General features: G+C 50.0%; 7 protein-coding genes across 7 annotated transcripts, besides 1 other annotated feature; 4 read left to right on the forward strand and 3 right to left on the reverse strand.

The window, feature by feature from the left end:
• Positions 1-8932: 8932 nt before the first annotated feature.
• Positions 8933-9024, reverse strand: a tRNA (tRNA-Glu).
• Positions 9025-10603: 1579 nt separating this feature from the next.
• Positions 10604-11454, reverse strand: PODANS_1_21900 (uncharacterized protein; the record flags this gene model as incomplete). The annotated part of the gene is made up of 3 exons (XM_001906472.1): positions 10604-10714; positions 10766-10958; positions 11009-11454. 3 exons carry the CDS (start codon positions 11452-11454, stop codon positions 10604-10606), a joined length of 750 nt encoding a protein of 249 aa, XP_001906507.1.
• A 1211-nt stretch (positions 11455-12665) lies between these two features.
• PODANS_1_21910 (uncharacterized protein) lies at positions 12666-13429 on the forward strand (the record flags this gene model as incomplete). Its single annotated transcript, XM_001906473.1, has 2 exons — positions 12666-13157; positions 13208-13429. 2 exons carry the CDS (start codon positions 12666-12668, stop codon positions 13427-13429), a joined length of 714 nt encoding a protein of 237 aa, XP_001906508.1.
• Positions 13430-13983: 554 nt separating this feature from the next.
• PODANS_1_21920 (uncharacterized protein) lies at positions 13984-15245 on the forward strand (the record flags this gene model as incomplete). Its single annotated transcript, XM_001906474.1, has 2 exons — positions 13984-14161; positions 14236-15245. The coding sequence occupies 2 exons, from the start codon at positions 13984-13986 to the stop codon at positions 15243-15245; spliced, it is 1188 nt and encodes a 395-aa protein (XP_001906509.1).
• A 239-nt stretch (positions 15246-15484) lies between these two features.
• Positions 15485-17145, forward strand: PODANS_1_21930 (uncharacterized protein; the record flags this gene model as incomplete). Its single annotated transcript, XM_001906475.1, has 3 exons — positions 15485-16452; positions 16540-16664; positions 16721-17145. 3 exons carry the CDS (start codon positions 15485-15487, stop codon positions 17143-17145), a joined length of 1518 nt encoding a protein of 505 aa, XP_001906510.1.
• A 1217-nt stretch (positions 17146-18362) lies between these two features.
• On the reverse strand, positions 18363-20285 carry PODANS_1_21940 (uncharacterized protein; the record flags this gene model as incomplete). Its single annotated transcript, XM_001906476.1, has 3 exons — positions 18363-19304; positions 19371-19470; positions 19591-20285. 3 exons carry the CDS (start codon positions 20283-20285, stop codon positions 18363-18365), a joined length of 1737 nt encoding a protein of 578 aa, XP_001906511.1.
• A 1355-nt stretch (positions 20286-21640) lies between these two features.
• Positions 21641-23264, reverse strand: PODANS_1_21950 (uncharacterized protein; the record flags this gene model as incomplete). Its single annotated transcript, XM_001906477.1, has 3 exons — positions 21641-22291; positions 22353-22978; positions 23039-23264. 3 exons carry the CDS (start codon positions 23262-23264, stop codon positions 21641-21643), a joined length of 1503 nt encoding a protein of 500 aa, XP_001906512.1.
• Positions 23265-24011: 747 nt separating this feature from the next.
• PODANS_1_21960 (uncharacterized protein) lies at positions 24012-25350 on the forward strand (the record flags this gene model as incomplete). Its single annotated transcript, XM_001906478.1, has 2 exons — positions 24012-24310; positions 24390-25350. 2 exons carry the CDS (start codon positions 24012-24014, stop codon positions 25348-25350), a joined length of 1260 nt encoding a protein of 419 aa, XP_001906513.1.
• Positions 25351-27429: the final 2079 nt, after the last annotated feature.

The raw sequence follows: 27429 nt of genomic DNA on the forward strand, positions 1-27429 counted from the left end.
AGCTCGATCTGTACAAAAATGGGAAGAGGGGTGCGTGGGTTGGGATGAGAGGTGTAGGGGGAGGATTGGGGCCTGTCGAAGGTGGCTGCTATCCTCAGGCTACGTGTAGAAGAGAACGCGATTGGAGTGGTGGCGGCGGGGGCGGTGGTGGGGGTCACTGGGACGGTGGAGGGGGGAGTGGTTGGGTGGGGGGTTGATGGGATACGTCTGACGGGGCATAGCGGGGAAGAGGACCCTCCATCCGGTGGGGGATAGCCCTGAGGAGGGTACCCCTGGGGAGGGGCTTGGGGGTAGTAGCCACTGTGTGTCGAATCTCGTCAGTCTCGTGTCGGTGGCGGACGGCCGTAGTTCATTGTCCAGGCTCATTTGGCAGTTTGCGACCAGTCACCCGCAGGGCAAACTCGAGTGCTTCAATCGCCGTCGGAAAACAAGGGCCACAGCCAAACGCAGGATCGTGGGGAGGATAGGCACATACCCCTGCTGAGGAGGATATCCAGACATGTTTTGGTTGCGGTTGCGACGGTGAAATTCACGGGGATCTCGCTGTTGACTTTGCAAAAGGAATCAACAGATGAAAGGGCGGTGGATGACCTTTTTGACAGTCGACGACACGCGGCGGGAACAGGCAGGTGGATTCACTGAGCGCTGCGTGTCGCCAGGATTGATTCATTAGGTCTGTGGTCGCGCCCAGGGGGCCAAGCTCCGCCAAGGAAGGTCATGATGCCGTCTCATCCGAGTGTCTGGCTGCAGTGCGCAATGATACCAGGAGGCCGCCCTGCGCACCTCCAAACAGTCAATTATGTTTCGATCGACGGGGCATATTTTGGCATACCTATAAATGCTCCGTACAGCAATTCCCATTACTGAGTGTGGTGCCTTGTTGAGTCTGGTGTCCAAACCACTGCAAACAGGTTATTATTGGGTTTGGCGCGCGCCATCACAGATCGGCGCCACAGTCGGATCACAGTGGGGCCGTTCCCGGGTATCGGCCTTGGCAGAACTCAGGGTCCTCTTCCTCCCGGCTCACGGCACCTACAGAGGCCTGGACCCTCCGGATCTGTGCAACGGAGATAAGGATAACCATCGACCACCAAAAAGAAACAAGACACCAGAAATCTCATAAATCCGCGACTTCATGAGGTCCATCCAATGCAGCATAGAGTAAATATGCGGATACTGAAGGGAAAATATCACAGGCGCCGTCAGTCGGTTTCTGATTTGGGTTCCATGACGATCATCGGACCCACTGGCAATGCCGTTTTCTTTGAAGATGCCAAGAAACCGTGTAAACAAACCCCCCTGATCTAGCACGCTGTGCCCCTGAATGAGATAGATACACCACTGTGACATAATGTCTGTACAGCGTTGGAGGACCTTGGAACAAGCCCTCTCCACCCCTTAACTATTCCTTTGTTACAGCTTGAACAATATCGGAATCTGGACGTGGACAATTTCCATTTCCGTTCTGGGACCTGAGCAGTCGCCGCTTTAACCTGACCAGAAGTGGAGATATCCTGAGCAGTGGGAGTAAGAGCCTGAGTAAGGCCTAAGCAGGGTGAGCAAAGTATGGAGCAGGGTGAGCAAACTCTAAGTACGGTAAGTAATAGTTAAATCTACCTAAGACTAGGCTAGAGGTAAACTATAGTAGAGCTATTTTTAAAGTATATACCTATTCTACGGTAATTATTAATAATATTATAGAGGGGTTTAAATAGAAGTGATTAAAAATTAAAGTAAATAAAGGAAGAAAGATTTATTATTTAGTATGTTTCTGGGTTAGAGATATTGGCAGACAGGTTTGTAAAGGTATTATAAAGGGAAAAATCCGCGAAGTTTATATAGTTATGAGGAATGCGAGATTTTCCGGGTCAAGATATATAAAAGGACGTATTTTAACTAGGGAAAAAAGCTATTAGAGTATGGGAAAAAGAAGTTAAGGGACACGGAAGGCATGTATTAAGCTTAGGAGGATATTCGTAATAGCTTCAGTTTTAACGGCAGTGTACTGTTTGTGGGGGGGGGGGGGGGGGGGCCTGCAAGGCCCACGTCTTTCACCAGACCCACAGCTGGTGTTTGCTACTGGGGTATATTTCTGTTGGTTTTCCACACTCTGTAATTTTACCTGAAAAAAACCACAATAATATCAATTTGTTGATCAATTCTCCTGCTTTTCTGGCCTCACTTTCGCGTGCAGCGACTTCACTAGGCCGCCGCCCTACACAAGATGCCTCAATGTAAACACTCAGGATACCGTGAATACAAGCTGTGATTGCATACTGCGGAAGTATCTACTCTAGCCAACTAACCAAGTGTTGTCCACTGCTTTCGCGAGAATCCAAAAGCTTCTGGATCAAATTCTCAGACATTTACTGTAGCCCTCTGATGCCGTAGTACCCCGGTGTCAGGCTCTCGTCGGAAGACAACAGGGTCTTGTTTTGTCCTTCCTTTATTTTGATGTTAAATCGGGTGGCTTAGTAGGATTCCCTTTCTCCCTCTAAGATGGAGCCGATGAAGGGGTAAAGGTCAGCTTATCCTTTGGTCAAGTTCTCGCCACTTGATGTCTGGGTAGCATTTCGATCCCCAGATGTCTTGTGCAGAATGCTTCCTGTGTCTAATGCAGAACCTCTGCATGAACGGGACTGTTTGGCGGGGGTTGGCTTCTTGGTGTTCAGTGAGAAGGTCTCGGTCGACTTCTTTCTTACAAAGAGGGCAAACCGCTGGTTTGAGCGCGGGGAGATGTATGGGAGACACTGGCGGTTCTGATAGAGAGCAGATGAATGGGTATTGAAGAGATTTGAGTTTTCCTTCTGAGAGCTTTTGTGCTTTTTGGGGCCGATCCCATTTGCCACTCGGATTATCACTGAACTGTGAAGAGTCTTGCGCGGACTCCTGCGAGTCAGGTATAACAAACTGAGAGCTTAGAATGGCCCCCAGATCTTGACGGGGTGCTTCCCTGGTTGAGCTCGACATCATCTGCTTCAGCCCAGGAGATCAGCCCTGCTCCTCGAGGGCTGTGTGGTGTTTGGGACCCAATTGCTGTGCCTGGCCTCGAGCTTGGAGTGAACAGAGTCAGACGGATGTGGGATAAATAAGGTACCATATATTTTCGGCTTCGCTCGGACTGCTCTGTGCTCTTTTTCAGTAAGGAGTGAAATTCGAGAGCTTCAAGAAAGGTGCAGAAAGTGCCCTAATATATTTCATCAGGCCAACTAGGATCAGCTTTTAGTAATCCGGGGCTCTCGGCTGCGAAGTCTGACCCCTGGAAGATACGGAGACATTGTGGATGAACGCTTTAGCTCGGTGGTGTTGCAGGATTCATAAGATCCTGCCGTCGGCTACGCCGGGTATCCTGCGACATTGGGGTTGAACCGTGTAATCACTGTCGGGTGCTAGTAAGGTTAGTCGTCATGTCGGGTAGCTGTGGACAGCAGTGAGTGTCCATACCACTGTGCACTTTGACGATTCCTGTGACAAGGGCTGGAGTTCAGGGCTTGGAACAACATAGGTTCAATTCATTTCAATAATCTTCAGTGGCCTCAAGATCCTTGATGAGGAATCTTTTCATGTGAGAAAATGCCACTGAGAAGGAAGCGCGATAACAGCGGCATTCGGTGGGACTGTGGGCTGTTGTGTTGATAATATCGGTAGACATGTCAAAGCCTTGAAACCTGTCTTCTAGGAGGTGGCGAGAAGCCGCTGTCTTGAGACGGGCATGGGGTTAAGCGCTCAGGCCCCATGCGCGTCGAACTGAACAGAAACACCCAAGTTGGCTGCCAGCTCTCTTTACATTTGCTTTGCAATTCTTCCTTTGAACGACACAAGGGAATATGTACAGAGCGAGGGCGACAGTGCCAGGACATTCTACACGAAAATCTCTGGACTCATCAAGTTCGCCTTACCATTCATAGTCGAACGGTCAGAATCAGGACCTCTAGGCCCAACCAATGTCAACCAGACCATTGACTTTACTTGGGGATGCGGAAAGCGTCGCCTTACGATAGGAGATCCTAATAAGCCTGAGATGATTGATGCCGCAAAATGGATGGGAGGTGAAGGAAATCACAATTGGATATGGCTAGAAAAAGAGAAAAGAGGGTAAGTATAATCGCCTCATATCGATAGCTCCGTACTGATACGTATAATATAGATACTGCCATAAATACAAATGCTTCGTTGGAGTAGTATATGACGGCCTGTCCCTCCTGATCCTTGTATTCCAAGCTCAGACGGTTCAGAATATCCGGGAGGAAAACTGCCAGGTTAGCGGCCTTCTTTTCTCAGGCAACAATGCATCATTACGCTATGGCCTCTTCCGGGCAGTGGCCCATCAGGTTCGAAGAATGCAAGCTGCCACAGCCCCGGCAGCGATAGTGGATGGTTATGTTCGCAGACACAATTGGTTGTCAGGGTATCCTTATTGGGTCAATGGACATGACGAAAATGAGGAACACGAAGCGCATCCTAATGGCCATATACGGAAACTTAATCCGAGTGGCGCATGGTACTGGGCTGATACGAATGACAATCCCATCTTGGAGGAGAATGGTGAAACTGTTTGGGATACTTTTAGCCTCATGTGATGAACCACTCATCAGAACCTCTGAGAGGGAAACTGGTTGGAGGCTGCTTCTGAATGACGGTTCGGTGTAGCTAAAAGGTACATACAGTGTCACGGGTAGCACAGGTTGACAGGTTAATGACAGTATTATTCAGCTAAGCTACAGTCTGGGCTCTATTCCGTCGGTTACAACTGGGACCTGGGACAATTGATTCATCTTTTTTGTATGCTTTCCGCAACTTCTTGCATATCTGGAACCTCGTACCCCGTGATCTCTTCCACCGTGCCCTTTCCCCCTCCAGGATGGCGACTTGATTCTCCAATCCCAGAGGATCTGGCCAACGCCCTCAAGCTCTTTCCCAAACATGCAATATTGTGTCTCGCCGGGATACCGACCCTAACATCACCAGGCAAGTGCAGATTCTCGGCAGGATGTGAACTTGTGTTCGGCAGTGTGTCAGGTAAGGGTGCTTACATAGCTGCTATTGCGCTCGGGGAGTGCCGGCGTCCACTAGTGGCATGCAAATACAATCTGTACACTTGTTGCAAAATTCACCTCGCTCCAAAAGCATCCACGACATACTCGCCCGTGTTGGCGTCAGACATCTGGCTGCCCATTGTTCGTTGGTAAGAGATATGTTTGGGAAGCTGATTGTTTCCCGTCATTGCGGTAATTTTGAAGTGTGACATATATATGCTACTTATCACCATAGCTGAGTCTCCCTGCCTCTCTGCCTTATGCTCTCTCATAGCTTGATCCAGCCGTTCCACAATCTTCGATGCGGAAAAGTGTGCCTTTCTTGGACTCGATGAAATGCTGGAGAAAATCGGGTGCTTTATCGTTATAGTTGTTGTTTTGACCTTGCATACGAGAACAATTTATGTTAGATACGCTCGGCGATCTCAGAGTTATGAGTACTAACAGTTTAGATACTAAGCGGAGGGAGGCATGGTTTTAGGGGGGCCGAAACGTTGCGCCGAGGTTCGGCAGGGAGGCTGCTGCCTGATACGAGTTCCCTGTGCCTCCCTTACCCGTCTCTTAATATCATCCTTTAAGGTCTCCAATCCATGCTCATTCGTTATTTTACTGGTAAGAGGCTCGGAAAGCTCAAAGTCGATAGCAACGATCCTCTGATGAACACGTAGAAAGTTGTGGAGCCTTGGATCCCCATGAAGAACCCCCTTTTCCGTAAGCAGGTCGTACATGTCCCGGAGTTCCTCAAGAAGGAGAGGATTATTTAGGTCTTTAATTGGGAGATTGTGTAGCGATACCTCTTTCATGTGACGAACCCCTCTCCAGAACCTCTGAAAGGGATACTGGTTGAAGGCACTTCTGAACAATCCTGGTTCGGTACAGCTAAACAGTGTACAACAAATGGCTTGTCTCAATCACAATAGTCTTGATACCAACAACTGTGACCAGAATTGCGTACTGCGGAACTGTCTATCTACACCAGCCAGTTCCTCCGTATATATAAAACTTAAGCCCCCAAGTACCTCCGTACCTGGCTCACTCCGGCTCCCTGGCTCACCTTTGCCAAGCAGTGAGCCTCCCCTCACCCTGCAGCCCTGCCGCTGTGTCTCTCTTCACTGTTTAGCTATACCGAACCAGAATTGTTTAGAAGTGCCTTTAACTAGTATCACTTTTAGAGGTTCTGAATAGAGGTTCGTTACATAATATAAAGGTAAAACGTAACTTATAATCTATATATTAATAAAAATATTAAAGTTAAATTCATAGATAAACTAGTATATATTTAATATTAAGTAAAAAGGAAGTTAGGTTACTAAGTATAAATTAACAATTTTTAAGAGCGTACCTTCTGAGGGATATTTACTTAACTAACGTTACGTAGTAAATAAATAAAATATACTCTAAATAATTCCCAAGTTAAGTAAGTAAATATTAAGTAATCTCTGAGTAGCGTAAATAGACCCTAAATAGTCCCTAATTCAGGTAAGTAAATCCTGAGCAATCTGTAAGCAAAGTAAGTAGAAAGTGAGCAGACTGGAGCCGAAGATGAGCCGGTCCTGAGCTCCGCTTGATTTAGTTTGGATAAAGCGGCGAGAAGTCACGTGGCAAATTGTGAGCACATTCCGGTGTTGTTACAGCTATATATAAACTCCATGAAGTATGCCCATGTAGGGTGGTACTGGTTATCATGGTACGTATGATCAGATAGATAGATGCATTCTGGTTGAAACCCCGGTGGAAGACAGTAGGAACGCTTTTCGGCCAAATTCTGAGGAGATGTAAAGTGATTGGAGAAAGCTATTGGAGTGTAAAGAGATAATAATTACAAGGAAATACGCATATCCAGCTTCTCTGCCTACGTAATTATTCCAAACATTACCCCTTTATCCCCACAACTATATCCCTTTCCACCATTAGCCCTGTTGAAAAATACATCCAATTATCTCCATCCTTTTGGGAACCTCGCAATCTGTGCCAACATAATTCATAGAAAACAAACAAAAGGTGTTAATCCTCTAACATGCCCCTCATGAATCGGTACCCTCAATTGGGTATCATCATCAGCGTTAACCTCATAATCATCCTCTTCATACACCTCCCGCCAAAAGTCGGCACCGCACATTTTTGAGAGAGACGATCCTACTCGGGCAGACAGTTCCACCTGAGCTCAAGGAGATAGTGACGCAACCAATATTGCAACCGTCGTCGTCCACATGAAATGCAAGGTGGTGGTGGTGTCATGGACACGCAACCAAGTGTCGACAGGTGAGACACGCCGGTAAGGGCTGCGTAGCAATGGATTCAACAGCCAGGGTAGGCGTGAGACGGTAGTATCGGGTGCAGCACCCGCCGATAGGTCGGACAGACGACTGGGTCGGTGCTGTTTATGTTGTAGTATCGGCTGTGAGTTTCAAGCAGTAGGTGGGATCGTGCATATGATACAAGAGGAGTCTGAATCAACACGCTCCCTTTTCGCAAGCATCGCAAAGCGAGACAGAGCTGGCTACGACTGCGCTACAGCCGTGCTTGAGGTTGTGGTCGCAGAGCTTGTCGGACATTGAGCGAGCGTGGTTGGTGTCTGGTAGATATAATGGTTCAGGACGCGCGAGGGTGTGATGTACGGTGGTATTGGTGGGCTGACAGACTCGAAGATCGACCAGGTCTTGGTTTGATATAAAACGAAAGTGTGTCGATCCCAACAGAGCGAGCTGAGGTTCGAGCCGGACTGGCGATGGAGAAATGAAGGAGGGTGGACCTGCGATGATCATCCACCGGCTTTATATTCACCTCTATACCTCGCAGCGAATTACTCAACCCACCCTTCTCACAGCCTTCCGCCAACACAAAATCACCCTTCTTCTTCGTCACATCTCATGCACGATTGCAGTCTTTAGTCGGGGGTACTCTGACTTCACTTCGCCGTCCAGCTGCGTCAACCTGCACTGTATCGACCTATTCGTCCAACTGCATGACGAGATGGAAGGGATGGGATGTGGAAGGAGTCAGGAAATAGCGGTCCAAGATAGGTACCCCACCTTGGCTATCCAGACGCAATCTAAACCGCGCGATGATACCACCCCTCCTCGATGCACTCGGCCCTTCCAGGCTTTTCGTTACCCCCAGCTTGCGCCACAAGTCAAGCGTTGGTTTCTGGCTCGTGTCTCCTAATTCTCGATAGGGCTCGTCCTACTTGCTCGTATTCGCATCATGTTGTAAGCTCCATGTTCTATGCAGATGATCGGACATTCTGATGTGCTGAGAACTGGGTATTTTGGCATGCGGCCGCCCTCCCGCTTCCTGGTAACGAGAGAATGTTGTTGTGACTGGTCTGTGATATGATGCATCGCCCATTGCGGCCAATGGCCCGGTTATAGAGTGGACGGCGCATTTCTCTGCCCCCAAGGGTGGGATGAGGTTCCTTCTATGCAATGTCGGTGGTGATGGAGTTTAGGGTAGGATAGCGCCTCGACAATACCAACCTGGAAGGTACCTAAGCTGTGCGATTCATACCATCAGGATGCACGTTGTTAATGTCTTTCATCTGGAAAGATCCATGAAAAGAAAGAGACTGTTGTCAGGTATGTCCGGCCGTTCCCGAGCACCCAGGCAACCTTGGCAGCTGGCTTCCATTGTCATACCTGACACTAAGCGGAGAACTGCCGAGAATTGCTTGGGATGTATGGGTTTCTGCAAGAAATATTAGAGAGATATCATGCTCACAGCAGAATCGTGGGGGTCATGCGGGTCCCATATTCCAACAGCAATTGGCCAGAAAAGACCGAAAACAGGGGAATATTCTAATCAATTGGGTAGAAGCGTTTTGCTTGGGTTGAATCGTGGATCCCTGAGCAAAACCCAAAACCAAATGAAGGCAGAAATAAAAACTGTGAAAAAGGAGACTCGGATACCGGGAGTCGAACCCGGGGCTGTTGAGAGAACAGACACTTCTGAGAAGTGAGAGTCAACGATGTTACCGCTACACCATACCCGACGAGGATGGTCCCGATTGGATTACGATAATTGTGGGTGGAACCCAGGCCTATCTATGCCCATGACTCGCAACTTTCACCCACTGCAAGTCCCGCAAGCCAATGGCGCTGACGAACCATCAAAGAGCAACAACATGTCTGCGAACCTTAAAGGATAGCTCTCAGAGAGACTGGGGAGTCCATGGGACAATCTGACCTCCACCTTGGCACGCATCAGAAATGAGCGAGAGGGTGTGATTCCTGTGTAGAATGTGATATTACATATGCTACTTAAGACCTTGCTGACCATAGAACAAGATGTGGTTGTCCCGCCCCTCCACTTCTCGATCCCATCCTGCACAATGCACTGGTGGTGGCGTGTGGCTCTCGACTCTGGTTGGTGTTGCCCCCAAGTATCAACTTCGTGGGTTGAGCGTGGGTGATGGTTGACTTGAATGCGACTTTGATGGGCATCCCATTGCTCCGAGGAAGCGTGTGGTATTCCCGCTGGCATGTTTTCTTGACTCGAGAAAAAGATTGAGCGCTATGACTAGCGGGTGGCAGCCGAGTCGAGCTTATAGCCTGGCGTTGGCATCGGAATTCTTGAGAGTTTACAAGCTCGAATTGCCCTCCCTTCTTCGCGTCCTTTCTGTATAGTAGAAGACAAAGGTGCGTCTTTGACTGATTCCGGAGGTTGTGCGTCGAAAGATGCCAGGTAAACCAAAGCTATAGCCCATAAGCCGAGAAACAAGAAAAGAGGAGCGGCGCGGGTTATGAACAAAGTCAGGCGTTGAGACCGAGTTAAATCTATCGTACGTGCGAAGTTGACCGCTTCTGACGAAAGATATCTGGCAGGGGCATTCATGGTCGTGGTGACGGGCAAAAGGTGCTGGTGTTGTGCCAAAAATGAGGGTTCTCTTCCAATGACGGCAAGGTGCAGGGCTCAATAATAGAATTTGGTCGAAGCCGCAGCATATTTAAGAACTCTTACTTGGGACGGGGTCGGCTCAACAGCTGACAGCCATCAGAGAGATTAGCTTCATGTTGTGGTCAAGAAGTGGCTCCTGAACCACCGGAATCTACAACGGTAGGCAGCTTCCACTGCGAAATTTGCACACTGGAGACCGATTGGCTCTGAAGCTAACGACTCGTGAACGAATTTGTCTGAGAAATGCCGCAGGGACAACGAATAACATCCCATGCGTCTGGTTCTGCTCCAAGGTTCCCTTCTCACTGCCCCTGAACCGGTTTTCGCTATCCCTGGTTATCAGACTCGCCTTCGACGCAGTAAGCCACCATCATTGCCGCTAAAGAGCTGGTGACGCTGTTGGTGCAGCATACGCCAGTGACCAAGAAGCCGTGTATCGCGATGTGGCGACGGGAACCGGCGAGCCGGCTTGGTCATAAGTCGCCGTCGTAACTACGGATTGTTGGATCCTATCTCCTTGATCAGAACCATCCCAAACCATGATAAGAGTGCAACTAGTACTCACCAACTGCTCCAACGTGTTGCAGTTGTTGGTCCGGTGACTGGACCCAGTGCGACTTGAGTAGTCTCAGGCCACGCACCCGACCAGACGGTAGGCCCTAATTAAAAAATGGTCAGCACCTGACAGTGAAAGCTGGAACTGTAGATATTGACTGACCTGGGATTTTATAGGTGCTAGCATCGGTGCACGGGGCGAGGGGGGCGCGTTCAGTCGAGCAATAAATCTGAACCGAGCGTCAGTGAGTTCATGTGTTCAGAATTACTTTGAAACATACGTTGTAATGAACTCCTGGATCATCGTATTTGTAGGCTCCTGGGAAGGAGACTCCTTCCGGGAGCTCCACGGTGCCATCACCAACCACTTCGATTTGGACGCAGTTTGGATAGAACTGAGCACCACGCCGCGAGTTCTGGTCAAACCGAGCGTCCGCCTCATGGAGACCAACCATCTCAGCACGAATCAGATAGCTGCCAAAGTCAGCATCGGCTTGCATCACTGCTATGAGGCCAAGACTCACAAACCAGCCTTCAAGTTTGCCGGAATACGGAAGTTCATGAGTCCATTGTTGGCCTTGATGTCCCATGTCGTTGCCCACTTTCCTGGGGAGAAAGGTGTGGGCCCAAGCTCATACAGTCCCTTCTCCCAAATCTTGACAAAAGAGTTCTCGGTTGGCGGATCAGGTGTGAGATAGACAAGCGCAGGGCCATGGTGACTGAAGTCAATCACGTCGTCCGCAATCGTGCGATTGTTGTGATGCCAATCGAGGGTGATGTTGTCTCCTGGGGCCACCTTGATAGTGTGAGGGACTTGGTTGTCTCCCAAAACATTGCAGCGCATGTCGATGGAGTTCAGGTCCTTGACTGGGGAATTGGAGTACCCCCTCGGAGGAGGACCGTTATATGCTGGTGTGCGAATGCCGTTGAAGGTCCCCTGGTCCACACCATTGACGAACACACCCTGCATTGGTTAGTCTCCTGGTTATGTCGAGTGCGAAGGGGCGGGGGCCATACCCAGATGAACACATGAGCCTGAGCCACGCCCACATTGCTCACTGCCACTGCAGCCGCGAGAACGGCTTGAGACTTGAACTTCATGATTCAGAGTTGCAGCTAGGACCTTGATACTCAACAAGATACCCCGATGGATCCAAACAAGAAAGCAGCGCCCTCGTCATTTACATATACACGGCATCAACACAGCCAGGGAGACCCCCTTCACGCAACGGGTGCAGCATCTTCCGTCGCTTTACGCCGAGAGCTTCTTAATATCGAGCGGGCCGTGGTAGCCGAGGGTGTTTAGCCGGATGGTCAACCTCAAGCTTCTCACAAAGTATGCTGGCCAGCAACAACCCGATAAGCTCCCAGCTCATCATTTCAACAGCAGGTAGATGTCGAGGGGCAGTGGGGCCATATTGGGTGTCGTGGTAGGTGTGAGGTCCTCAGATATCAGAATGTATCTTGGAGGGGTATACTTGACTTCAACAAAGGCCTCAGACCGATATGTCCCAGGAAGCTTATCTCTCAACCAAGGCCAGCTACCCATCACGGTAGGAGCAATCCTATGAAGCGGAACGAGATGGGACCGAAAGAGCGGTGCGTGCCGCGGCTGGCAAATCGTTGTGACGAGAGGTATTCGTAACTGAGTCCGTATGGCCCACCGGGCTTTAAGACACCGAATGTAAAGTCAAGAACCCGTTTGCATGGCCAAACAGTGAAATACCGGGTGGGGCTTACGCGCTTCGACTGACATGGGGTGTGGGGTGTTGGAAACAGTCGGCATCGGCTCCGACACCGTCAACCTGAAGAGGAAACGGGGTTGTCCAAGCGGCCCGTTCTACGGGAGCACCCCGCCCATGGAAGAGCTGTTGAATCCCAGGTGCGGGGGAATTTGCACACCGAGCTTCGGCCACTAACGGCACCGAGTGCGTGATGCTTAGCAAGCTCCATTTGTCACCCGGATGGTGTTCTCGATAGCGCCATATGACGAAATCCGTTCCCTTTTGTCAGCAACCAGGACCTTTGCGCCAATTCGAATGACTTCAAAAAGTGGTTTGGGCGCCTTGAACCAAGAATCGGCAAAATCACCAACGTCTCCACCTCTCAAACCCTACTTTGACGACGAGCCCCTGATACCGGCAGCCAGCAGCAAGACAACAACCACAGAATATATACAAAATGGGTTCTACCGACGCCAAGCTCATCCTGTACACCAACCACAGATGCCCATGGGCACACCGGGCTCACATCATCTTGGAGGAGCTCAAGGTTCCCTTTGAAGAAGTCATCATCGACCTTGACACCCCTCGCACACCGGAGTACTTGAAGATCAACCCGAGAGGCCTGGTCCCTGCACTCTCTTACAACGGCGAGATCATCATCGAGTCTGCCATTGTCGCGAACTTCCTGGCGGACGCCTACCCATCTCATCTCCTGCCGCCCTCCAACACACCCGAGGGTGCGCTGCGCCGTGCACGTGTTGCATTATTTGTAGACGCCTTCATCTCCAAGTTCAACAGCCAGCTGTTTGCCCTCTACACAGCAGAGGGCGAAGCTGCGAGAGCCGAGATCGCAGACAAGGCCGTCGCCGCCCTTGTGAAGGAAGTTGAGCCGTTGCTTGCAGACGCCAGCCCTTATTTCGGTGGCAGTGACAAGCTCACACAGGCTGAGGTGAGTTCGGCGTTTTGGCGAGTAGAGGAAGTCCACTAACAGCTCTCCAGGTTTTGACTGGGTCATTCGTCATCCGTCACAAGAGCTTGTCCAAGACGGATCTCTACCCCTCCAACCTGTGGCCATCGATTGTCGAGAAGGCTCCCAACTTTGCCAAATGGGCCGAAGTTGTCGCTGTACACCCGAGCGTGACTTCCATCTTTAAGGAGCAAGAGATCATTGACGGGACCCGGGCCAGGATTGCGAAGCTCAAGGCTCAGAAGCAACAGTAAGGAGCTTGAGCTCTCGGTGTTTTGGAGAGGCGGGGCCGGTGGGGTTGAGCAGCATGTGAAGTCATCCAGACAATGGCAGCTATGAATTGTGAAATAAACAAGCAGTCGCTCTGCTGTTGCTTATGTCTGTAAAGAAAATGCTGTTCCCGTGACGCTTCATGTCTCAACGAACAAAGACACGCGAAAGACGCGTTCACGAGTTGGAATTCATATTCCCCTGTACCTGAATCCCTGCTGCTTGGCAGATCCCCCGGATTCAAGATTGCGTCAGGAGCTCGGACCACCACAGGCCGGCCCCAGCACCCAGCACCCAGGGCAGTTTGCAGCGGCAGCCGAGGCATGGACTCTCCTCTGGCACTGCCCTGAACGCCAACGCCAAAGCCAATTCATTCAAACGCTCAACATTCCATCACTCTGGCAAACTTGCGAAAGCCCTCGATCGAGATACTCCGTACCCTTGATATAGCGATCCCGACTGCGACCGACGCCGTTTTTCGTCAGTCTCGCTGCTCTCGTTTTCGCACATGCCGCGCCTTTTGTAATCGCCGAATGCGATGTCCAAGCCATCCGACAAACAGGACCTGGCCGCTGCGCCAGGGAGCTCCGGCGTGAAGCGCGCCTTTTCGCTCCCACCCCAATGGCTCCATATGTATGATGACTTTATCACCAAGAACTCCCACCAGGTGTCGCAGATAGAGTCGACGTTGCGATCACTGACGTACATCATACCTGGTAATTGCTCCCCCTGTTTCTTCGAACCCGGGCATCCTGGCGACCGCAGAAACTGATCGTAAACTGTTATCTAGGTCGTTTTCGCGATGCCGAGATAGCCTCCGAGTCCATTCACAGCGGTGTTCAATTGCTTTCCTTGTATCATGATACCCTTCTCTCCCGAGCGGCCACCCTCTCGAAGCTCCCCCTTTCTTCCCTCCCCCGCGCCCCCTCGCCGCAAAGCCGTTACACAAAGTTCTGGACCCTCAAGAGCGCCTTCTACCGGCGCGTCGCCTACGTGCTGCAGATTGTCAACTACGTCCAGCTTCTTTGCGAAATGTCCGCCAAGCGCCGCGGCGAGCGCGTGCGCTGGAATGTCGTGGTTCTCCTTGAGGCCATCAAAGCATTCTGCAAACTTTTACTACTTCGGATAACCAAGTCGCGGCCGCTTTTGACGCCGGTCTTGCCCGAACGAGAACCGATACCTGACGAGGCACCCGAAGACCCGGAGGAGGCCGAGCTCCGCGCGCTCGGGGAAGACGATGAGGATAGGAAACCATTCGGCAAGGGGTCTGTTGGTGCGCCCCAGAGGAAGGGCGTTGGCCCCAACGGGGAGTGGACCATGCCCCGCACCGGCATGTCTCTTCCTACGCTTCCCGCGCCTGGGGATACGAGTGGGTATCTTCTTTCAAGGGTGCTCACGGCGGATGACATCAAGCCGGCGTCAAACCTGCTCAACAGACTCCAGGGTAGCGCGCAGTTGGCTGAGGTGCTACACATCCTGGCACCTCTTGTCTTTGCCATCGCGCTGGCGCGCAGCAAGGACAAGCGGAAGTCCTGGACACCTTGGCTGTTGGGTGTGGGAACTGAGCTCGCGGCCAGGCAACTGCGGGACAGGGGCTTGCAGACGACGCCGCTGGAGCGCGAGGAATGGAGCCGTCGCGGTTGGGCGATGGGCTGGTGGGCTATGCGCGGGGCCTTTTACGAGAACGTCACAAAGGGGGTTGTGGGTGGCGTACGAAGCCGCATGCCAGGGTTGCTGGCTGGTATCATTGAAGACTACGAATACCTGTGGGAGAACTACTACTTTAGCACCAGCGCGTAATGGAGGGGGTTTGCCAAGGCATGGTTATGGGCCGAGGTTTAATAACGAGCGTGGAGGATTTGGTTGTACATATTCTTTAGCACTTTTTTCTAGTTGTATTACCGTCTTGGAAGTGTACGAATGTAACGACGTTGCTTTATCGAGGCTGTTTGGGGTTCTGGGCGTGAGGATTGGGAAGATCGTCGGCGATAAGACAATCCAAGAGGTCCGGCTAATGTGCCCCTGAGCCGTACCAAACAATGCCGGCACTGCCAAAATGCAGTACCCTTGGCAACGGCAAGGACATGATCAAGACACGACACGGTAGTTCTTCATACTTGGAGGTTACTTATCATGTCTCTTCAGACTTTCACGTCATCAAGAAGGCGCCGCTGGCTTTATCTCAGTCGCCGGCCACATCTTACAACATGTTCCCACTCATATCTGCCCTTGCCGTCCTCCTCGGCAGTCAAAGAGCCCTGGCAGCCTCAGATCCCATTCCACCAACAGCCAGCTCATGCCCAAACAACAGCCACCTCAGCCCTCTCACCCACAAACGGTCTTGCCCACGGCTTGTTGATGACGAGACGGCCATCCTGACCAACAGCTGGTACCCCTGGTCCATTCCCCCAACCTGTTTCGACCCCACAAAACAAAAGGGCAAACGCCCCAGAGTCAAGCTATCGAAACTATGCACCTTCACCACCCTCAACACATGGGCCGGCACCCCCCTGAGTATCATCACCACCCCAGAAACGGCCGCTGATGTCGCCTCGTTCATTCATTCGCCATATCTCTCCTGGCTGGAGAACGACCGGGGTGGTGTCCCCTTCAGGCCTACCCACTACCCCAAGAACCCTTTCAAAGTGGAGAAGCTACCCAACAGAGGCTATGGTGTTCTTGCCACGGAGCCCATCAAAAAAGGGACAGTCTTGATGGCGCAGCTGCCGGTTATGCTGCAGTTGTTGGAGAGCGCTGAGCAAAATGACAAGTGGGAGACGAGGGACGTGTTAAGACTTTTGCAGAGGGCGGGGAATCAACTTCCCAAGGAGCAGCAAAGGGAGGTGATGGGGCTGGCGGCGCAGGGAAAGGGGTATATCGTTGATGACATCATGAAGACGAACACGTTCGATGTGACGGTGGGGGTGTTGGAGGGTTCGACGGGGCAGATGGGGTGGGGGAGTCATTCCGGGTTGTATCCTGAGATTGCGGTCGGTTTCCTCTTTTTGTGACGGGTGAGGATGGGGTGGTTGTGCTGACAATGTGGGTGGCAGAGGATTAATCATGCTTGCAAGCCGAAGTGAGTGTTGTCTAGTGGGCTCTCGAAAAGATGGATGACTAACCTGACCAGCTGCTTCACACGTTTCTCTCCTTCCACCCTGATCATGGAGATCGTAGCCTACAAGGACATTTCTCCTGGCGAGGAGCTTTCCATCTCTTGTCTGCCCACCACTCATACCCCCTTCCCAACCACCGCCTGTACTAACAGCAGCCAGACGCCCCCCTAAACATCCTCTCGGCCGACCGCTCCGAACTTCTCAAATGGTGGGGCTTCACCTGCACCTGTGCCCTCTGCCAGAACCCCACCGCCATCAAAAAGTCGGACAAGCAACGTAACCGGATCCAGGCGCTACTGGAAGAGTTCGACACCCCGTCCAGACTGACAGAGGAAAAGATCGCCGAGATCGAACAACTGGTAAGAGAGGAAGGGATGGAAGGGCAAATGGGCGACTTGTACAATATTATCGGGAATGTCTATGCTCAAAGGGGGGAAATTGAGAGGGCAAAGGAGTACGGGAAGAAGGGTGTTGTATGGCTGAAGCAGTATGCCGGGGCGGATAGTGAGAGGACCGAGATGGCGAAGGGGTTTGTGAAGAGGTTGGAGGACTTTGAGAGGGGGAGGAGGGATTGGAGGCCTTAATGATAGGTAGGCATGTTGTGGACAGAATAAATGGCACCCTAAGTAGAAGAAGTTAGCGCGGGATAAAATGCTGGTTACACCTACGTAAAAAGAGGATCGAAACTCTTTGAAGGCACTTGTAGCCCTATTATCTTTGAAATAGACCTACCTATGTTAGCCAGCTACCTAAGAGGGCTACTTACCACCAAATAAAATAAACAGGCCAGCCTTACACGTTTTCTTGGCTTGCATTCCCAGTTGTTTCATCCAGCGCTTGGTGACTGGATGCTTGTGCTCTGCGACTCGAGTCCATTATCTTCTCGACTGCCCTGGAAAAGACCTTGGAAGCTGAAAGAGAACCCCGTTGCGGTAATATCGTGAAATTCCAGTGCACAAAGTACGGCACCCAAATTGCACTATTGTTGTCCTTGGACAACAAAAATAATAGAACAAAACCGCAGTACGTGTACCCTAAACGATGGCCGGAAGATATTCAAGGATAAGATACCTAGTCAATAAGCCTTACAGGTTATTAAGAAGATTATAAACGCTCTGCTCACTCAGCTTACCTAACGCCCATTTCCCCACAAGAAACGCACCAGAAGGACTCCCCAAGGAAAAGAAGGACGACGTCGAGGAGAAGCCAGAGGGGCGAAAGGAAAAGGTCCTGAAAGTGGGAAACATCGAAGAAAAAACATGTTTTGCAATCTTCCCAATCTCGTCCATCTAACATTCCTCATCATTAAATTGCATTCTATCACATACACCAATAGGGTTCTCCTACTCGTTATCAAGCGTAACTTTCGCAGGTTTGATGGCAATTCATCCCCGTATATTTACTCCCTTCGATCTCCCCAAGAACTCTCCGTTAGAAGGAATTGGGCTATCTTGTAAGACGTGTTGACCAAGGTGTATGTTAAGGCCTAGTATGTGAGGTGTTCTTTAAGGCCTGGGAATTTGTCTAGTGAAAGGACATTGAGCAACTTGTCAAGGTCATATTATGTTTTCGTATCTATTGACTATTTTTTTAAAGCGTATTAATTATGTTTCGTGGCCTGTGGGCTATCTTTTAAGGCAATGATCATTATCTTGTAATGCCAGTTAACTATCTTTCAAGGCCCATTGACTATTTTTAGAACGTACTGGCCATCTCTTCGGGCCTTTCAGGAGATAAAGAGGTGCATCTTCTTTTCACACAGTATTCTATTAGTTAGATAGGCGGCCAGTGCTGTAGGGCTTCACCTCTCATGAAAGAAAGTTCCAGCATCATCAAACCCAGCCCCAAACATATCAGGTCCAACCCCCATCGTCAGCTCTGAGCTGAAAAGGCCCGAATCCATCAGCTGCGCCACCCAGGCACCCGATGGCGAAAGGTTTACCAAGTCAGAAGTCCCAGATTGCCCCGTGCTATCAACCGCTTTCAGCATCTGGGAAAGCGCATCTCGGCAACGAGCGATAGTCTCATTTCCTCCGTCTAAGCCGTGCAATGTCTCGAGTGCGGTATCCATCATCTTTCTCAACTCTGCAGTGGATATTGCTGAGAGGATGGTGCTGTTCGGTAATGGCATCCTCTTGATGGAGATAACACCCAAGAGAGCCAAAGAGGCGTTGAAGGCTGAAAGGCACGTCAGTATAACGCCAAAGGTAGAAGCAACGGACCGGCCAGACATACTGTAATAGCAAGAGAACCACCAGGCCCCGAGGAGATTCTGATTCGTGGTTTCGGATGCCTTGAGGAGCTCTTTGCTGATGTGGAGCACATCTCCTGCTGTCTTGACCAGATCAGAAAGAATTGTTGCTCCACAGCTGTGAAGCCACCGGGAAGTGTGCTCGTGTGAAGATGACTCCGAGCCTGTTGTATCAAGGAACAGGTTGATGACGGGTCTCATCGCTAGTATACGTATCCCGAGGTAACGGAGAGAGAGAAGAACCCTGAGACGCGTGCTCTCCAACATCAGTGGAGCAACAGCGTCGATTGTATCGTGACAGGTCATTATCTTGAGGTTGGAAGGGAGCGTATCTTGCCATTGAGCCAATCCAAAGCAAACTTTTGTCGTTTGCTCAAGAATTTGGCTTGGTTCTGGATTCGGGTTTGAGCCAAGATTATTGTCGTAAAGGCGCTCAAGGATGTCACCCATCAGATGTGTTACTGACCTGGCTCTAATGTTAACAGACAAGTACTAAAGCTGAAGGAAGGAAAGGTCTCGCATTAAAGAGTCAATATATGCTATACTTGATCTTGTCACACTGCTGGAGACGTTGCTGAATGCAATTCGGGCTCCCGGTTTGGGATTGACATGCGCCAGTGGTATGAGCGGCGGCCGGCCATATGTAACGCTCAGCCAACTGCCACGATGTTAGCTCACTGACAAAAAAAGACTTACATTGCCTGAGCCACGTACCGGTCATTCATGACACACCAATACCATTGCCTTCTTCGAATCTCAGCGTCCAACGGAGAAAGACTGTGACATCCTGTGACGTGGAGTCCCAGTTGATACGAGCCCTTGACGGACAGGCTGTGGAATGTCCATGCAAGAGAGGAGTAACTGGTGCCTTCGAGATAGATCACCATCAACAGAAACAATTGGACTACGCAAAACGTGTGTAAGTAGGCTCGCCGCGTTGAAGATACGGGCGAAAGAAACCGTACCTAATTCCAGAGAGGGATTACCCAGCATGTATGGTTTTACCAACTCTAGTGCTCGCTGAAAGCACATGTCTGACAGTGCAGCTCGGTCTTGGGGTGGTGATCTGACACCGACCACATTGGAAGCTAGTGCGAAAACCATGTTGATAATCCCAAGCCAGGGTTTTGACAGCTTTTCTGGGCTCTCTGATTTGGCAATGAACCACATCGAACGAAATCTGTCTTCGTGAATACACGGCAGCATTAGATTGACGGTGTTGAAGTAGAGATGTAGGAGATGCTCAGACTGTTCCAGAGCTGGGAGGACATAGACATCCACAGCCCTCTTCTGCAAAGTGTTATTTCCTCTCATGATCGGCCGACTTGATACAAATGTGCCTGAACGGGTTCGCCTAGCTTGGTGGCCCGAGGAACTGTCCCGAAAGCTGGTGGCCCCTCCTAGCGCACGCATGATGAAGCGGAGAAACGCAACATTTGAAGACGGTCCTGGTAGGAAATGCTCAATCACCATGGCCGAGAACAGGACCTTTTATGGTTATTCTTACCAATGTACTCCTGTTCCGCTGAATCTTCCCGAAGTGACACAGCCCCCATTCCGTCCACAACGTCACCCTCATCTTCAATAAGACTCGTCCCCGGTGTGCTCGCATCGCATTGAAGACTTCGATCGTCCAGCCTACTCGCGGAGGGTGATGTCGCCTGAAATGTTTCGTTCTGTCTGCCCTTCTCCTGCAGTGCAGCAAGCTGTTGCTCCAATACACGGAGCCTCTCTTCTAGCTGGCTGACGTCTTTGTCCTGAGCGGGCTTGTAAGAAGGGTCGTCGTACTCGCAGACCAACCCCACATCACTACAGGTGGAGCAAGGAAGGCGACCGTCGCATCTAGACTTGCGAGTTCTGCATGTCTTGCAGGCAACTGAGATTCTGGTGCGTTTTCGTGTTTTGGGCTGGGCTGACTGTTCTGCTTCATCCGTGACATTGAGATTACTGACTGGGGTAGTGAACCACGGTGGCTGCGTGAGGCCATTGTTGGCCATGATGCTGTGGGCGACGAGGTGAGGAAAGGTTCTTGATCCAATCAGAAGGACAGGATCAAAATGAGTAATGAGAAAGAGGAGATGTAAACAAGCTTTCCCCGTGGGGTTTGATGTTGCGGGGTACTTTGACTGCAAGCTCCATCGGCTCAACAGAAGGCATCCCTGCTCCACTGGTTTTCTCTCCAACCATGATCTCTAGTCGTTGTTTCTCTAACAGACCTATCTAAGATAACTTCGAAAGATCAATGTCCCAACTCGAGCAAGCCCATGCTCTAGACATGCGTCGATGTGGCAGTCTTGCTGCCTTCTGGATCTCGAGGTCAGGGGTAAAAGTGGGGCATTCAGGGGTAATGTTTTCCGAGCCACACTGCACCTCCATCCAGCCCAGCACATCTCAGACAGAGTAGCTGGTACAAATGAGCATATAACATAGCTCAGGATGCTTTTTAATATGTTGCAAGGCCTCTTAATGAGATCTGATGACTTCACAAGGCATCCTGACTATCTTTCAGGGCCTAGTGACTGCTTTTACGCCCTGGTGGTTGCTTTTTACAGCCTCTTAACTGCTTTTTCAAGACTTGTTGATTATATTATGAGGCCTGATAGTTTATCACTTGAGGTCTGTTGACTATTCTTTGATGCGTGTTGAATATCTTTTACCTTATCCGCGGCATATTAGCATTATCTTGATTCACATGCAGTTATAGAAGCAGTTATGTCTTAACTTATTTTTGAGTATCAATCTTTGTATCCAGAACATTCTATAGAGGATTCGCGAATCTATTTTACTACCTAGGCATTTTATAGGCTAAAAAGCATCATGTTTCCACATCATGGTTTATCATTGTCTACCCAGTTCCCATGCAACCCTTGCCTCAACCGCACGGGCAACAAGATGACAGCTTGCGCTTTGGTAAAGTTCTTCGTGTCAAGCAAGTGTAGCTCACTCGACATCGTGGCGTAGTTGTTTACAAGCGCAAGCAAATACCCATCTCCTTCCTCACCAGATCCCCGACGGGGAATGAATACTGGCTCCTGAACCATGTGCGTTCGTCCAGGGAAATACACTTCCACCTTACGAGTTTGGAGGTCAAGATGTCCCAGCGAGTTATACAGAGGGTATCCCCCACCGAGCTGGTGGGCAATCCCTGGGAAGTCGGTCCCCAACGCCGGATTCAACATGTCGTAGAAGCAGTGCCTGTATGGTTGAGTGGCAAATCGGTCGTCGATTCGGTAAAACTCCGAGTTGTCCTCTTGAAGCACCTCTGGGTCGGCAAGATGGAGGTTTGAAGACTTTGGATCAATCACAAAACGCTTCAACTGGGAGACAATTGAACTTGGCTCCGGGGCATTCCCCTGGGCATCCGGCCACCAAAAGAAGACGTTCTTGTCACTGAGCGCAATGTCCATGACGAGATTGCCCGATGAGTCCTCGAAGGCGTTGCTAACGTGGCCGGGGAATGAGTTGCGGTATTGATACCACTGACATGGATATTAGCGACGTCCCATAACTTTGGAGAAGAAGTTTGCCAGAGTCGCTCACCTTAACATCTTCCGGCTTCGCGCCTGTTCGAGGCAAAACGCCGACATAAAACGGTGTCTCGGGGCTCCACTGCCAGTGCTCGCCACCCTGCTTCAGCCTCTCGAGATCACAAACCTGCGGCATGATGGGGAAGAGCACAAAGTTTTCAGTCACAGCAAAGTCGTGAATCATTCCCACAACTGGCGCAACGAGCCACACCACCTCGAGGAACTTGCCATCAGGAGCTACTCGGTAATAGCACACATCAGGCGTCCCATCTCCTTTGGCCTCATACCCAAAGCAAATCATCTCGCCCGTCTTGGGGTCGAACTTGGGATGGGCTGTGAACGTCAAACTGGGAAGCTGCCCATCAAAAGTGTGCAGGCCCAAGGTCTCGAGGGTTTCTGGGTCCAATGCGTACGGCGGGGCGTCTTCCTTGAGGGCGAGCAGCTTGCCGTTGAAGTGGATGATGTTGGTGTTGGCTGTGGTGCGGACTTTGAACTCTACCGCATCGGTGTACTTGTTGCGGTACTTTCCCAACAGGGCCCGCTTGGCCTCGCGTTCTCGTTTCAGCTTCTCAGTCTGGACATATTTTTGCTTGAAAGAGACTTTGCCGTCTTTGATCCGGAAAGCGCTGATGGAGCCATCTCCGTTGAACCACTATGGCGGATGATGAGCTTCTTGACCTCGGGCAAAATATGGAGCACTTACTGGGTCATCTTGGATGAAAGGAGGCAGCTGGGGATCTGGCATGACACGGTAAAACGTACCGTCAATGTCATCTGGAATTGCCCCATGGACCTCCAGGTGTGAAACCTCGCCTTCAAGGCGGCATGGCTTCATAAACCCAGAGAACTGAGGGCGATCGGGAAAGTGAGTTGGTGCTTGTGCTGCCATGACTACGGTTGTCTGAGGCGAGGTGGAAGAGGTCATCGTAGGAGATCTAAATACTTTCCCGTCTTGGACGTTACCCCGATCCGGGGAGACATGGAGGCTTGCTCCCCGTTCCCGGTTCTTCCCCGGATTTTATGCATTCGGATGTGTCGGGGGGGGGTGCTAGCAGATCTTGGCAACCTGGAAAGTGGGTTTCCCTGGAATCTGGGGCTCAAAATGGGTGGAGCTTGCCCGGATGTTCCCCGATCAAACACACCTCAGACCAACAAAACTGTGCTGTGGTTATGCAGACGAGCCAAATATCAAGTACAAAAGAAATGGTCGCGATACCGCGGAAATCTTCGCTCATCATGTCGTTCCGGAATCTGTCTTACTCATTTTCCCCTCCACCGCCGTCATGCCGCCAACAATTTCTTTGACGCCTGCCACGCTGAAAGCCTTTTTTGATGAAGTTGCCCTTCTTATCGGTGAGGACAATGTCTCACGAGATCACTCAAGTGGTGCCTTGACAGGTGTGGCAACTTCCCTAGCGAGACGACATCTTCCATACTGACAAGAAGAACAGGAGCTCTGGGGCAAACCACATACGGCGATGCATTCTCAAAAGCCGACACAAATCTTCCAGCGGGTGCTGTGCGACCCGAAACCGTCCAGGAAGTTCAGGAAATTGTCAAGCTCGCTAACAAGCACCAGGTCTATCTTTGGACAGTATCAAGAGGCAAGAACCTTGGCTACGGTGGTACTGGACCCGTCGTCAAAGGGACCGTGGTGCTGGACCTGCATCGCATGACCCAGATTATCGAAATCAATGAGGAGTATGGCTATGCCATCGTGGAGCCTGGAGTATCATTTTTCGACCTCTATGAAGAGATCCAGAGGAGGGGACTGAAGCTTTGGCCTTCGGTTCCTGCGATCGGCTGGGGCTCCGTCGTGGGCAACACCCTCGACCGAGGATTTGGCTACACGCCCAATGGCGAGCATTCACAGTCTCAGTGCGGCATGGAGGTTGTGTTGCCAGATGGGACTCTCATTCGCACTGGCTCTGGAGCGATGTCCGATAACGCCACGTGGGCGCTGTACAAAGGGTAAGTCTTAACATTGCCTCGCTGTCCTCTTCGCCATCAACGATACTGACACGACTCCTCACAGCGGCTTCGGCCCCAGTCTGGACGGCTTGTTCTATCAGTCAAACCTCGGAATTGTCACCAAGATTGGAATCCACATCACCCCTGCCCCCGAAGCCTACGCCACTGTCGAAGTCGATGTACCGCTCGAGTCAGACCTCATCCCCTTGGTCGGCACCCTCTCTGATCTCATGCGCCGCTCCATTATTCTCAACAGTCCCTCCATAGCCAACATCTTCCGCATCGCCCTCACCTCTGAGAAGCCCGAAGTCCTCAGTCAGATTGGTCCCTACATGAAGGCAGACTCGTATGTGCCCTACGACCTCCTCGAGAGGATTCGGGTTGAGGAGAGGTGGGGTTTCTGGCGGGCGTATTTCTCGCTCTACGGCTCAGTGGAAATGCTTTCCGCGCTCAAAGCAACAGTAGAGCGTGCCTTCAGACAAGCCGTCCCCGGTGTGCAGTTCAAATATCGCGAATGGGCCGGATTGCCTGGTGCTGCCATCTCGGCCGCGGAGGATATCAAGACCGAGGTGGTTCCTCACAGCGGTATCCCAACGGTGGAACCTTTGGGGATTGTTGACTCGAGAGGTGAACGGGGCGGTGGGCATATCTGTTTCAGCCCGGTGATACCGCCTTCGGGCAGGGAGCTGTACGATTGGTACCTCGCGGCCAAGAAGAGGACCGCGGACGCCAAGTTTGACTTCTTTGCCGACTTTCATGTCTACCCTCGATATGTCATTGCTATTGATCTGGTAATTTACACGATGGGTGAGGAGCAGAGGCTGCATGAGCTGTACAAACAGTTGCTGCACGACGCGGGAGAGCAGAGGTTCATGGAGTATAGAACTCACGTGGGGTATATGGACACAGTCGCCTCGAAGCTCGATTTCAATGACTTCGCTTTTGGGAAGTTTGTCCAGACACTCAAGGATACGTTTGATCCAAACGGAGTACTTTCGCCGGGAAAGTCAGGAATCTGGGTGACGGGACAGAATATGTAGATGTCTTGTGAACTCTATCAAATACCTAGGTGGTAATAGCATTTCTCAGTATTTGGCACACTTACTCAATTCAAATCAAATGAAACCAAATAGGCCCTCAAATTTGACTTGTTTGATTTGCGTGATGCCTTGTTGTTGCGTACTGGGATCGGCGCTTTAGCGATGAGATACTGCTTATTGAGTACCTAATTTAAGTCTGGTTCAGGCTATCTTCTGAACCACCTGTAAATACCTTAGAATATTTAGGACGTCGAACTTTTACTTGGCTAGCTTATCGATTTAACAACGGGACTAATAACCTCATAATATATAGTGGTCGACCGAGCTTTCCGGTCTTAACTTTAAATAGTATAAAACTAAGTATTAGCAGAATAAAGTTTTCTATAAAAAATATTGAAAAGTATTTTACATATTTATTCCTTACTTATACTTATTTACCTCGCTTTAATATATTTTTTATTACTAAAAACGGGCAGAAAAGTATAAGGAAAAAAGGATATACAAGACAGTCGAAGGAATATTGATACCCAAACAGAAGGTTCATTAATTTGATAAAGTTGTTAGATTAGATAAGGCTCTAGCTTCAGTTCTAAGAGCAAGCACAAGCCAAGTCACATGACCGGGTCCTGCCATTTACCCGCCCTACTCAGGGTGTAGGTCCTGCACTTCTTGAAGTAAGATGCTTGTTCTCCAGGACCCTCTTAATTTTATCATCTTTTTATACACTTTTATTGCCAACTCCAACGTTGAGTAATAAATATAATAGGTATTAACTTTTAATTTATAAATATAAAAAAAAAGTTAATAGACGTTTAAAGATAGTTAATAGGCTTTAAAAAACTGTTATTAAGTGTTTAGAAATATTGATTGTACGTTCAAAGATAATTAATATACACTTAAAAATAAATAATATATATTTAAATATAACTAATATATATTTAAATATAACTAATATATATTTAATTATAACTAATATATATTTAAATATAACTAATATATATTTAAAATACTATTAAATATATAATGTGTAAATTATATAGCTTATATGTCACAGACCAACCATATAGCAAGGCAGAGTGGGGACTGCAGCAGGCCGTGGTGACCAGTCAAGTAACAGATAACAGCGGGGCTGCAGGATAGTGGGGCGCTCACCTCTTGGCAGAGGTGAGCCGGCTCGCCAGGAGCGCTGGGTGAGCGAGGTGAGCCAGGATGGATCACCAGGAGCGCTTGGTGATCGAGGTGATCCAGGTACGGAGGTACCTAGAGGATTGAGGTCTATATATACGGAGGAACTGGCCGGTGTAGATAGACAGTTCCGCAGTATGCAATTCAAGCTTGTATTCACGGCATCTTGTGTTTACATCGAGACATCTTGTTGTGCACTGTTTAGCTGCACCGAACCAATTGTCAGAAGTTACCTTCAACCAGTATCCCTTTCAGAGGTTCTGTACAGGGGTTCGTCACATTATAACTTTCTTTTATTATACTAGTATTTTTCTCCTAAGTTTATAAGTACTTAACTTGTAGTTTCTATACCTGGTCCATAAACTAATGGCTAAACAACCACCAGCCGGAGCGAGGAAAAGGATGTGGGCTTGGAAGAAGCCTGGGCCAGAGAGTGAGCCCACACAATACACACTTCCAAGCTCATAGACTGACTGAGGCTCTCACGGACTTACCTATCTTGGCATGCTAAGTATACCCTTCGTCGAGGAGGACAACCATATGACCTGTGGAGAAGCCAAGCGTGAAAAAGACCTTTAACTGTGGGTGCCGCTGGTACCCACAGTCCTTCGCTCCTCACTCGCCCTTTACCTATATATCCGTCGCCTTGTAGAAAGGGAGGAATACGTATGGACAAAGACTTTGAACGCTAACCCACAGAGAGGTTTTGGTCCCTAGGAATACCACGTTTGGAGGATTTCAGTTACAGTACGGTACCTAGGTAAGTAGAGCGAAGTTCCAACCACACCTTACATCAAGAGATTCCAGACCAGGTTACTCGATGGAGCTCCGCTCCGATAAAAACCAGCCGTGCTATCTACATTAGAGCCTCCCCTGCCAAATACACCCTCAACC

The sequence above is a fragment of the Podospora anserina genome, chromosome 1 (assembly GCF_000226545.1).
Source record: "Podospora anserina S mat+ genomic DNA chromosome 1, supercontig 6".
In the NCBI taxonomy this organism is placed as follows: Eukaryota; Fungi; Ascomycota; class Sordariomycetes; order Sordariales; family Podosporaceae; genus Podospora; species Podospora anserina.